The sequence below is a fragment of the Poecilia formosa genome, unplaced genomic scaffold, assembly GCF_000485575.1.
Source record: "Poecilia formosa unplaced genomic scaffold, Poecilia_formosa-5.1.2 Scaffold34, whole genome shotgun sequence".
Taxonomy (NCBI): Eukaryota; Metazoa; Chordata; class Actinopteri; order Cyprinodontiformes; family Poeciliidae; genus Poecilia; species Poecilia formosa.
This window is the reverse complement of record NW_006799973.1, coordinates 873,225-885,600: the sequence shown is the minus strand read 5'-3', so window position 1 is coordinate 885,600 and position 12,376 is coordinate 873,225. Positions and strand designations below refer to the sequence as shown.

General features: G+C 39.6%; 1 protein-coding gene across 3 annotated transcripts in view; it reads right to left on the bottom strand.

The window, feature by feature from the left end:
- The window catches only part of grin2db (glutamate receptor, ionotropic, N-methyl D-aspartate 2D, b), an 84,405-nt gene that overhangs the window by 26,035 nt on the left and 45,994 nt on the right, over positions 1-12,376 (bottom strand). For all 3 annotated transcript variants that reach the window (XR_001661836.1, XM_007550021.2, XM_016670483.1), the window contains exons 7-10: positions 3,926-4,131; positions 3,342-3,510; positions 587-740; positions 57-182 (exon numbers count right to left, since the gene is read on the bottom strand). Coding sequence is in view for 2 of the 3 variants with exons in the window: in XM_007550021.2 (XP_007550083.2) it covers positions 57-182; positions 587-740; positions 3,342-3,510; positions 3,926-4,131 (655 nt within the window). In the remaining variant the exon portion in view is untranslated. The remainder of the gene's footprint in view (positions 1-56; positions 183-586; positions 741-3,341; positions 3,511-3,925; positions 4,132-12,376) is intronic.

Sequence of the window (12,376 nt, the reverse complement as noted above, 5' to 3'; positions counted from 1 at the left end):
TTGTTGAATCCATTCATCAAACAGAGATCTACGGACAGGTAAGACTCATCACTCACTCTTTCCTGTTTGCAGACTGCGGTTGTAGCCCACAGGGCTGAAGAATTCAAAAATAAAGACGGTCACAGCCACAACAGTGAGGCACATGACGAACATCATCACCCACACCGCTGGACTATAAGGCTCTGTGAGGAGAAACAAAAAAAGAAACAAGTTCTTTCATTCAATAGAGGACGCATGGAGGTGTAATAGAACCTGGACATACAGCAATCTCCCTGAACAAAAGCACTGGAGCAAACACGGCACTCAGTAGATAAACACTGTTTCCTGTTTTTTTAAGATCTACTCAATTCAGTCAGTAAGTCAGTAACACTCAATAAGACAGAAACACTGATCTCCCACTGGGGCCTCGAGTGTGCTGACAGAGTGAAAGAAGACATTAAGAAGACATGAGGAGCTAAAAAAAAAAAGAAAATAATCTAGATGTGGAGGCCAGCAGCCAAAGATCAAGGCACTTTATGCAAACTCAACACTTTACAATTAGATTAGATTCTACTCATCAGCTAATGCTGTAAGCTAAAGCTCTCACCTAAAAAAGCTGATGGTGATACGGTGCCATTGCTACGGGAGACCATGACACTGATCCCCGTCTCCACGAACGGCACAGAAAAATCCACGACCTCGGACCTCTCCTCATTGATAGTCAGCGAGCCGATGGCCATGTCCGCCCGCTTGTACACCACCTGAAAGGGACGACAGCAGCGATGAGAAAGAAATCTAATTATGGTAAACTCGTGTAACTGCTCCCAGCAGACAAAGCCAATCTTTTACAGTCCACCACCTTTTTTTGTTTCCCCAAGTTCCCCAAGAACTCGACGTTTCTGCACCTTGACCCTTTGTACAGCCAAGCATGGGAGGGGAGTGAGTGTTTCAGCGCAGTACAATTATTGAACACGCGTTTCCTGTGCATCTCTTTAGCATACAGAATGAGCGGGGGACCCCATCTCCTCTCTGCCACCATCAAGGAAAACCTGAAAACCGCTGCGTCTGCCGATTTGTACAAGCGAAATGTTAATCTACATTAGACATGGCACATCCACTCTTCAGAGCAAATCAGCAGAAAACCGAGCCGAAGCGGAACGCAAAGCCCCCTCCGCTCAACTTTGGCAAGTCTCCGGATTACCTGATCAAAGAATGGCAGGCTTTGGAGCAGCTGATCAAAATGACAAAAAATTAGCTTGAGAAAACAAAGTACGTGTGGCTTTTCTTCTTCTTCTTCTTCTTCTTTTTTTTACTCGCAAAAATAGATCTGACTGCCAGCTCTGACCCGTGGTCAAGTTATAAACAAAAAGATGGGGGGAAAGCACTGTGGAACTGTTTTAGAAACGCATGACTAATGGCGTATGGCAAGTTCCTTCTGGGAGACGGAAACAGCAGGAAGTTTCAATGAAGTCACAGCCGCTGTAATGATTTCAGTAGATGAGCCAGTACTATATGTGTGCATGCCTGTTTCACTGCGACTCTTCCCTCCATTTCTCCACCAGCATGTCTGTGTCTTGTTTTGTTGGTAGTTCATGACCTATATGACCAAGAAAATATCATTGACCAACCACAAATAGCTGGGGGCATATGTCATATTGTATTTGTGTGCTAAAATATGCAGAATTTCTCCCTGGAGACATACATGCTGTTCAAACAGCGAAGTGAAAACCTACTTAACCGCCGGCAGATTTGTCTGTCTAACCAAGTTAATGCAACAAAAGTAACAAAAATAATAATAATATAAAAAGTAGTTTTTAAATTATAATTTTCGACTAAAAGGCAAAATGCCATCCAGTGTAAAAAAGTAATAATCTCTTCTGTTAAGCTAGAAATTACGTGTGATTGACCACGTTTATTGTAACGTTTAATTCAACTTCATTAGCCACACCCTGAGCCTGGTTACTGTCCAACCTGGAGAATTAAGGATCCATCCAGGAACTTTATGCCATTTGACAATCTTTGTAGTTTTTAGTGACAAATTGTATAAATGTGCACATTTTCTCACAATGTGACACAATTTTCCTGAAAAAGTATTCATGTCTCCTTCTGCAGATGCAAAAACCGGATAGTGAAAGCGGACTAGTTGAAGAAAAATATAAAAATTGCTGTCCGAACGACTTTCTGTACGCATTTATATCACAGCAACAATCTGACCAATCACACAACTCTTCCCACAGAGTTCTGTCGAAATAATTCGACCCGGGTCTGCTGTCGTGTTTTTCAGATTATGACACCAGATGCCTCTCAGCGAACAAAATTACGCAATTTTTGTCACGTGATATCATGAATGCTAGTCGATTTCAGCACTTCAGATAAAGTATGTTGGGGCTTTTAAAGAAACACTTGAGCAGAACGTGTCTGACAACATGGTGCAGGCGAAGGATCCCCAAAATATAACACATTATGCCTCAATTTTAAGAAATTCAAGAACAGATAAGAAATAAATTCACTGGTATCTTGGTTGGTAAAGGATTTATTAATGGGGTAGAGTTCCTGATCGGACAATAAGAAAAAGACTTTGAAAGAGCATTAATGAAGGAGTTCCAAGGCCAAACCAACTGTTAACTACAAAGAGCATGAAGGCTCATTTTACTTTTACTGAAAAAAGAACTTAATGATCCTCAACATTTTTGACAAATATTCTGCGGGCTGACGAGAGAATAATGACTCTGTGCAAAAAAGACAACTATTTATTCACATTGGGCAGCTTGGTTTAAGTTAGCTGTTTTCCCCTTAGTAAATCAGCCATCAAATATAAACATTTATCTGATATTTACACCTTGATTGACCTAGATTGTTCAGAAAGAGTCAGATTTTCTGGAACAAATCCACAAATTACCTAATTCTAAAATATTCCATGTTTTACAGAGCATTCGATTAAATTCGTCCAAGTCCAAATTCTGTCCTTGTTTTCCACACAACTCAGCAGTGACTGCGCCTGCCTGCTATCAACATACCGGACAAGGAATTGGTTGAGTATCTTATAAGCAAACTGATCCAGCAGATATTTTTCTGTCTGCTCTTAATCTGCTGTTTGATTGTGAAACTGTGTTTCCAAATAAATCCCTCCAAGGCTGAAGTAATTCTTATCATCTGAGTTCTGTCTTGATTTTATATGGCAGCAAAAAAAACACCAATCGACCAGCAACTTCTGAGAATTACCAAAAAAAACATAAAAATAAAATTGATAGCTAGGATAACGTTGGAAGTGTGTCTTGTGAAGTGTCCGTCTAATTTCCACCCCTGTAGAAAAGGCAGACAGAAGAGCAGGCGTCCCCACGCGCACACAGCCAAAGACCTGCCTCTCCAATCATGCCGTTCCAAACGCCATCAATTTTCTTCCCATGCTTCCCGTTGGTCACCAAGTAGAGGTCGTAGGTGAAGCCGACAATCTTTGCGAGTCGCTTGAGGATGTCAATGCAGAAACCCTTGCAGCACTGCTTCAGAGGAGCCACACCCTCATGGATCGCACTGGGAAAGCAAAGGCAGAGAGACAGAAACAGAAAATATAATTAAAAAGAAATGGGTTAGAGAAAATGGATGTTGTGGTAAGGACCTCTGTGACAGGTTTGATGGCTTAGTGTAGCATGGGGGCTGCCGTTCCACCTGATGCTGATGAACCATAAAGCTCCTCTGTGGTCATATCTGATTCCACATTCTGAGTCATTCTGCTGATCCTCTCATGAGCAGTCTCTTATTGATTATGGTTAGGGAGTGAAAAGACTGCAGCTTTGATAAAAGTAACCTCAGTTCAACAGCAACACTGGATTATGCCGAGTCCATTCATAGCTTTCCTCGTTCGGTTGCATTTTAAATTTAGCAGGGTTTTATATGTGAATATAAATTGCAGGGCTTCAGAACGGAAAAAGGGCGACTTAATTCGAACCTGGCATTGAGAGGACGTCTGCAGGGAACAGAGTCCCGGATGCACGTTCCTGAAGCAGGGTCTGCAAGCTCTACAATGACAAATGGCCTTTCCTCCAGAGTTACAACCCGCAGGTGCTGGGCGTCATCGGGCGGCTTCAGGAAGGGCCCGTAGCGGGACCAGGCTGGGTACCGAAGTCTCAGCACGCCGTTCTCCCACCAGCCTACCTAGGGGAACAGAAGAGAGAAACATCAGAGGAGGCTGCACTCTGTGCTTCCTTTGTTAATAGCGATATATCAACACATCCCTTTTTTTTTTAAACAGTGATAAACAGAACGCATCAAAAACAATCAAACTGCGCTGACTCTGTTGACTTTCTGTCTGCATATTGAAGGCAGGTACTGACAAAGGAGAAGGTGTTGAGCGTTTCTCACTTGAGCGGAGGTCATTAAAACAAAAGGACTTTTGATTGGAGAAAGATTGACAGAATTAGTTCATGCTACAATTTTTGGATCCACATGCTTTCCAGATTTAGAAATGTTTTGTCTAAGATTGCTTTCCTCATCAAGATTATTTGCGTGATAAATGTCTTACCGTAATCACACTTCACATTTAAACTAGTAAATTGATCACTTTAAAATAATTGCAACATTTTTTATACCAGATATTTTTAGATAATTCTAAATATTTCTCTCCTTATTTGTCATGTAAATCATAAACGTGTCTTCCTAAAATATATGTCTTGTACAAACAATCAAATGTTTGGCTTGAGGCATTTATTGAGGGTATAAATTGATCTTTTAAAAGCATGTTCACTTCCTGTGGTTATATCTCTAATTTTTTTGTCAGCTCTTCTTGTGTGCATTACATATTTCACATATTTTCTCCCTGAGCTTACACTATGCTCAGCAGAAGGTAAGTGCGCTCCCCTACTCAACTCAGGATAGAAATAAGCAATGAAAAACTGTGCAAGTTCAAGTGTCACCCATTGACACAATGATGAAGGCCAAGCAAGGCATGAGCCAAATCACCCATCTCAAACACATTCACCGTTTACTTCACTAAAATTCAGCAGAAAGTTCTGTTTTACTGCATCTCGGAGATACCAGGTATTGATATTTATAAATTTTTTTCTTCAGAACAAATTATGTTTATTAATGTAAAAAAAAAAAAAAATCTGTTGAAATGAATCATTCACCAAATCATTCAATGCTGGTAAAGATCAGCGGTTTTGTCCCCCTGACTGGGTAAACAACACAACAGCTCTTGGATATTTTTCATGACGCGGCAAACGATAATTCTCACTTTTTCTTTTTCACAAACTCCTCACACTGTTTGAGTGATCGATAACACCTGGGTTGATCATCAGTAGCATTCTTTGAATATCTTCTGTTCTGTTTTTGAACTTCTTTGGTTGAATTTAAACCACTTGCATCATTTTATTGATTAATAATTAAAGCAGTCGTGAGATGAAACAATCAGACTATTTTCCTCCCGTCTAAGTTGCGGAAGCACAGAAAGAACCTGCCCTTTTGCTCGTGTCAGCAGCTTATTATTTTTTATTAGGGAGTTGTGGTAAAACAAAGGGGAACATTGTGATTAACTGGCTTTGGAAGTGTAACCATGTGAAGAATAAGGTCATCGATCCTTCTGCGCCTACGCCTGGTAACATTAGCTGTTCCTTTGGAGTGGAGGCCCTTGTGTTCAGATGGTTTAAATCTCCTGCGGGTTAAGAATCAATTGACTTGAATCATTTAGTGACTGTGTTCCTGAATGAGTAAATTAGGATGCTACAGAGCTGTGAGGTGAATTGGGAATTTCTGAATGTATAGTTTAGTTTGTTATTCTGTTGTTTCGACGTACTGAGCACTCCTTTGTATCACTCCCGTTTGGGTTTTGAGCTGAAACCATCAGACTACAGTTTGTTTTCTTTCCTTGATGAGCGGTTTTACTTTTTAAAATAACATTTTTCAATGTTTGGGCACATACACAGTTGTGTCCAAAGAGGATAATTAGTTAACACCAGCTCCTCACTAACATTTTTTAAATGCACACTTGTGTGTATCAAGCATTATTGATTACAGTATGCGACACAACTAAACATCAGCCATTATTATATGAGTGTATGATAAACACAAGTGCAAAATGCTATGGTTTAACTGTAAAAAAAAAAAAAGTTAAACTGAAAACATAACTGATTTTATTTAAAACAGAAAAGCCTCCATTCTTCTTCTGCTGCCATAAAATGAGATGATTATTATCTTATTATTATAGACTTGGGCAAAAGCAGAAATTAAAAAGCTACTAATTTACTATTCATTTTCAGTAGTTTAGAGGGCTGTGCTGAATATTACTGCTTCACTCCTAATTGAGTGACTAAAATAGGATGTCATGATCTGCAGCATTTTTGAGTTTGGTTGAGTCACATTGGTCTCTGTTTATGGTGTTTAGTAATTCAGTGAATTTGATTATTTTTGAATGTTTAGCATTTACTCATATTGTGACCATTTTGTGAACAGTGTTTTTATCAGTATTTTTCCGCAGTGCCTCGGCTCCCTGCCTTGCCTCGGCTGGTTACTGCCTCTCCCGTGTGGCATGCCGGTAACAACCTTCCCAGTACGTCTTCTCCTCAGTTCAGTCGGTCCTCTGTCAGATCCTCTGTTGTTGTCAGCCTGTCATCCAGTCTCATGTTAGCTTGTCTAGTTTCCTGCATGCCCTTTTCCGTCACCGTTCATTTACTCCTTCAGCTTTGCAAGTTTTTGTGAATTACATTCACTAAATGAGCTTTGACTATGATTCTGCCCACTTCCTGCCTGGTTTTGGATATGCACAATAAGCTCAGGGGAGTTTTTTATATGTGCAATGTAATGGAAATCTTCATTACTTAGAACAGATACATTTGACATGTTGGTTTGTTTGAATGTTTCATTGAATAAATTGAAATCAGACTGAAGCTTTATATATATAATTTTTTTTTTCCTGATATGCTCTGTAATAATAATAATAAAAATATTCAGAATGGTATTCAGCAGACTACCCTGCAGTCTGTTTCATAAACATTCAATATGTAGTTTGTCAACTGTGGTTTTACTGGCCGACTGACTGGGTGGAATGAATGAATGAATGGATGAATGGGTGAGTGGAGAAACGGAAAGATTTGTCATTTCCTGTAAGCAAGGGAGACATGTAGCAGTCATGTTGTCGCCATGTGATCAGCAGTACACAGCAACAAGTGAGGTAGGTCTGCATTACTGAAGCATCTTCTTAAAGAGGCAGTATTAGGTGCATCCCATGCATATAAAAACTATGTTTTACAGCACAATAAAGTAACTATCTTACCTTCAGCTGTTATAAAAACAACACTGTTACCAGCGTTGCACTCAGAAGTAGCTTAAGTAATCAGCTCATCAGGTGTTTGCTAATTACTGCTGGCTAGTCTGAAGGAGCTTAGAGCAGCAGTGTGGGGGAAGGGTTCTCTCAAACATGCGTGAAATAACTGAAGCAGCACTACAGGTATGTTTTTGATGAGAGAATAACATTATAACATAATGTAAAGCTGAAAAAAGGCACATTATGCTGCACCTTTAAACCATCTGGACAAGATATGACCGAAAATTTGAACAGTTTTGAGATCATACATCTTTAAGACCTTGCTAAATCTTGTTATAATAAAAGTCCTGTGCCTCTTTATAACATCACCAAAAATCTCATCGGTGCATGTGTATGTCAAGAAAACATGACATACTTTAGCTTTTTAACTAGATTCTGTCGTTTATCCTCTCAATAGGAGAAAAAGGCTTTAAGAAAAAGAAAGAAAAGAGAACCATTGAGAGACTTGTACTTCATTGCATTGTGGGAACGTCGGCAAGATATTTATTCGATTTATCCTGTTCTGTTGCGCATGAATAAAATTGAATAATATTATCAACCGTTCTAGTATGCAAAGAGAGAAACATAAACAAGGAAAAGCTGAAAGACAAGCATCACCATAAACTACAGACACTAACAAGCACAATAAACATCTCTGTTAGAAGCAATAAAGCTGAAAGAACACAGCCTTCATAAGGCCAGAACATCATGCAGAGCATATAGTTATATTTTACTACGCTGCTCAAGTATTATTCAGCATATTGAGAGTCTATCGTGTTTTTTCTTTTTCCAAACACTTGGAAGTAAATAATAACTATATTAGATGGAGGTAATTATTAGACACATATTTGCTGGAAAGAAACAGTAAACAGACAAATAACACAATAACTGCATGAATTTAGATATTAAGGAGAGCAGCTCCAGAAGTACTTTGCTTTAGACAGAGTTAAAGTGGCTGTGCAAGGTTTAAATACACATGTGTTTTATCCTCAAAGATCACCAAACAGCCCGCAGCCTACTTTTAATTGAAATTAACCCGGTTCAATAATTAAATAGGGTCCAGTTTAAAGGGACAGAGGTACTAACAGACATTGCAAAAGTAAAAGTAAACCTTTGTTTCCACATGATTATAAAAAAAAATATATGCTAAGTCTCTATTCTTTCAATTATTGACCTGAAAATGAGAATGTTTAATTTTATCAACAGTGCGCACTGGTATTATCCAGCTTGAATCCGTTGTATTTCCAGGATAGTAAACGTTCGAAAGCTTGGCGCACTTCCCAAAAGATCCGGGTTTTACACTTCCCTGAATGATCAGAGTCACAATAAAGTCCAGAGATGATGAAAAGCGCTCACAAAAGCTAGATAGGTATTTACAAGCATAAACCCCACGGTGCACAAACACACGCACACACATTTATACATTTATACTGTATATATTTAAAAGAAAGCTAAAAATAAAAATGTGATTGCTCAGGCAAGCCAGAAGAGTAAAGTTTGGCAGCTTTTGTGCAGTCTGCCTGTCAGTGTAATGTAAGCGTTGGCAGAGAGGAGGAGGGGGTGGCAACAATGACAGTGTCTCGACTGCACTTCGACCGTAGCTCGGCAACAGACATTCAATCAAAACACTGTGAGGGAACACAGACAGGAAACAGACAAAGCTTACTGAGGGGAACGCTGCACTCTATAAGACAAATACCCCGAAAGGAGCAGACACATATGTCAGAAAGAGAAAAAGAAGAAAATGGCACCGCAAAAGTCTAAAAACTACTTGAATATGGTGCGGCAGAGAAAGTATTTTGCCTCGGAGCAAAAAGTTTGAGGACTGGGAGCCACTTTAAACTCAAGTTTTACTCCTCAGCAGCTGAGGGGAGCTTTATCAAATGTTTATTGAGTTTTGTTAATATCCCGAAACCACTTGCTGCCTGCGCTGCGTCCACAGCCGAAAGACGCCCCGTTTAGCGCTGGACAACCTTCAGCACTCGTCTGCAGTGTTTCGGAGAGCTAAGCTGGGGGCTCCCAGGCTCTTTGTAATGGTGCAGTCATTGTAAAAAGAACATTAAATATTCAACAGAATGGATGTGCATAATAGGCAGATAGAGGCATTGGGTTTATGCAAGAAGGGGTGTGAGCATACAGTAGGCTCTCTCCTTCATGTGCACACTTGTGGATGTTTATGTGGACAATCTGAATATATGTGTGTTGGTCTGTGTGTGTGTGTGTGGGTGTGTGTGTGTGTGTGTGTGTGTGTGTGTGTGTGCGTGTGGCACACTGGGTTTACACCGATACGAAGGACCAGTGCAGGAGTCTCTAATTGAAAGGGATTTGAGGGATATGGCAGAAGTCGACGTGTTACGACATGCTGAGACTGGACGCTGGTGGGCTGTTAAAACCAGCAGGAAGCTGAGAACCATCGATGTGTGTTTGCGTGCTCACATGTCCCTATTTGTGCCACTGCAGGGAGAGTATGATCTGAGTAGGCTGCGCGTTTTGTGCATGTGCAGGGTGGCGTTAAGGAGCGGGTGTAGAGCTGAGAAATGAGCAGCGCTCACACGCCTCTGACACTGACTGGGGGTGAAATCCCTCTGTGTGAAAAGGGAAACCATCTCCAGCAGGTAACAAGACTTCCCGGCATGAAGGAAAGAAAAACAGCTTTGCAGAATATGCATGACAGACTAACGCTGGTGATGCTTGAGAAGCCTGCATGAAGTGTTGCATGTATGTCTATAAAAAGAATGTATTAACATCCTGAAATCTTAACCTTCTTCATCTTTCACGTGTGTTTTCCTTCCTGCAGTCTGGATGCAGGATAATCAGCCACGACTGATCAAGTATAACAGAGGGTTATTGCTGTCTAACGACTAATAAAAAAATATGACAACAGGAAGGCTGTTAAATTAGAAAAAAGATGAGTACACTCTGTCAGACCAACAAATAAATCTGTCAACTTTTTATTTCCTGTTCAGCCTATGGGTAGCTTTTTAAAATATGTAGACATCACACTTTGTATTAGTATCCACTTTTTATTAATATTTTTTTTAAATAATGTTTGTCTATTGTATGATCTTGTTTTTAGTCAGAACTGCATGTTCAGTTGTTTTTGTACATGAATTGTTATTATTATTTTGATAGTAGATTAATACTTTTTAGTACACAACCAACGTAAAAGCTGACAAAATCCAGGAAGTGTGTTTTCTGCAGCCCTGCAGTCCAAAGTTAAGCTACTGCTAATACACCATTTAATCTGAGAGTTTAAATTCAAGTGATTATTTGTTGTTCAAGCCCTCCTTATGCTGCTGTCCCTCTCTGAATCCTCTTAGCCTGCAAAAGCAGAACGGGGATTCCAACTTTTACATTTTCCTGTGGCCGTGCCGTTTTTCTCATTTGTAATTTGTCAAATCATAAACAAATATATAAATAAAACATTTCTGAAGATTGCAAATGAGAGCTTGAAACCAAAAATCTACAAACTGCAGTTGAGAAGGTTTGTAAAGTAGCCTGGGAAACGAACATGATGGAATAACTCCTTCAGAGCCGAGAGCTTAGGTTTCTGTTTTTTTTTTTTTCGTTCCTGATTTATCACATGCCTCAAAACTAAGAACACTCGCCTTTTCTGATCTATAAAAGCATCAACCAACATCAGTTACAGAACCTCTTAATAAAACAACCTATGAATGAGCCAAACACAGAATTTCCTCCACAAACAGGAATGTACAGGATGGCTCCTGAGTTCCTCTGGAAACGATGTCTCTGATTTGCCATTATGCAGGGCATCAAAAAAAAAAAAAAGGTTTTTGACAGTATGACCCAAGTAAATACAAAAAGCTATTTTAAAATACTGATAGAACAAATATCCAGACCAGCATAATTTTAAATTAAAACAGAAGTATGACTCTAAACCTAACAACTGGTTGTACCGCTCTTGGTGGCCTGAACTAACATCAAGCTATTTGCAGTAACTGGCAATGTGTGTTTCTTATAAAATTAGAATTTAATTAAACCACATTAGATAGTTTTTGAATGGCCTACTTAAGGTTAGTCTGCAGCATCTTAATTGGATTCAAGTCTGAGCTTTCAATAGCCTTTATTTTAGTTTTTTTTTTTTTTTTGTTTTTTTTTTTTTTTTGAGCCATTCAGAAGTGAACATAATGGTGTCCTTTAGATCATTGTCCTGCAGCATAATTAAAGTATGCTTGAGTTTAAGGTCATGAACTGGCATTCTCCTTCAGGATTATCTGGCTGAGAGTCGAGTTTATGGGTCCATCAAACAGCCACTTGCCTCAGTATTGCAGCACCAAAGCAGCTCCTGACCACCACACTACCACTGCTGTGTTTGACTTCCAATATCTTATTTTCACACCAGATGGGTCAGCATATATTTGAGAGTGTCCCAAGGTTATTCTGAGCTATCCAAGCTGCTGGAGGAAAAACTGACCACTTGTCTGATCACTCACTACATTCTCCTCCTTCTCTCCAGTTTGCATTATTTGCTGTTATTTAAACTTTCAGCTTTACGTTTTCTCAGTGTTTTTTTAGAAGCTCCCTCTGGCTCGTCGCTCTGCTTAGCAGCGATACCTTCCTGGAGGGGGGCATCATCTGCTGCCAACAACTAAACGCTCTCCTTCTGTTATTAACATTTTACTTTCCTTCAGTATAAAAAGTGCTTCAGTTTCTTTTTCGTATATATCTACCCTGCCTTCTGAAATTCTCAGGTAAAACTGAGCTGAAATTATATAATTTAACAAGTGGGGGATGATTGCATTTTCTCAAGCAGGGTCAAGATGGTTGGGACAGTATATTACAATTTCTTTCATGATCTGAAATGCTGAACTACGGCATAAAAGCAAAAGAAGAATAAATCTTTAGGATGACAAATGCTTTTTTTTTTTCTTTTATAGCACTGTATGCACCACCTGTTGCTGTCAAATGCGTGCTACATTTCCTGTCTCATGTCTTCCGTGCTTCTCCTGTGCCTGCTACAACATTCACAAAGAAGCAGCAGTGGTAGAGAAGTGTTTACTTCCACAGCATCACAGAGGTGTGTACAATGTGGGGGGGAAAAAAGCCTCTGTGCACAATGTCACCCAAACAAAGCTGATGTCT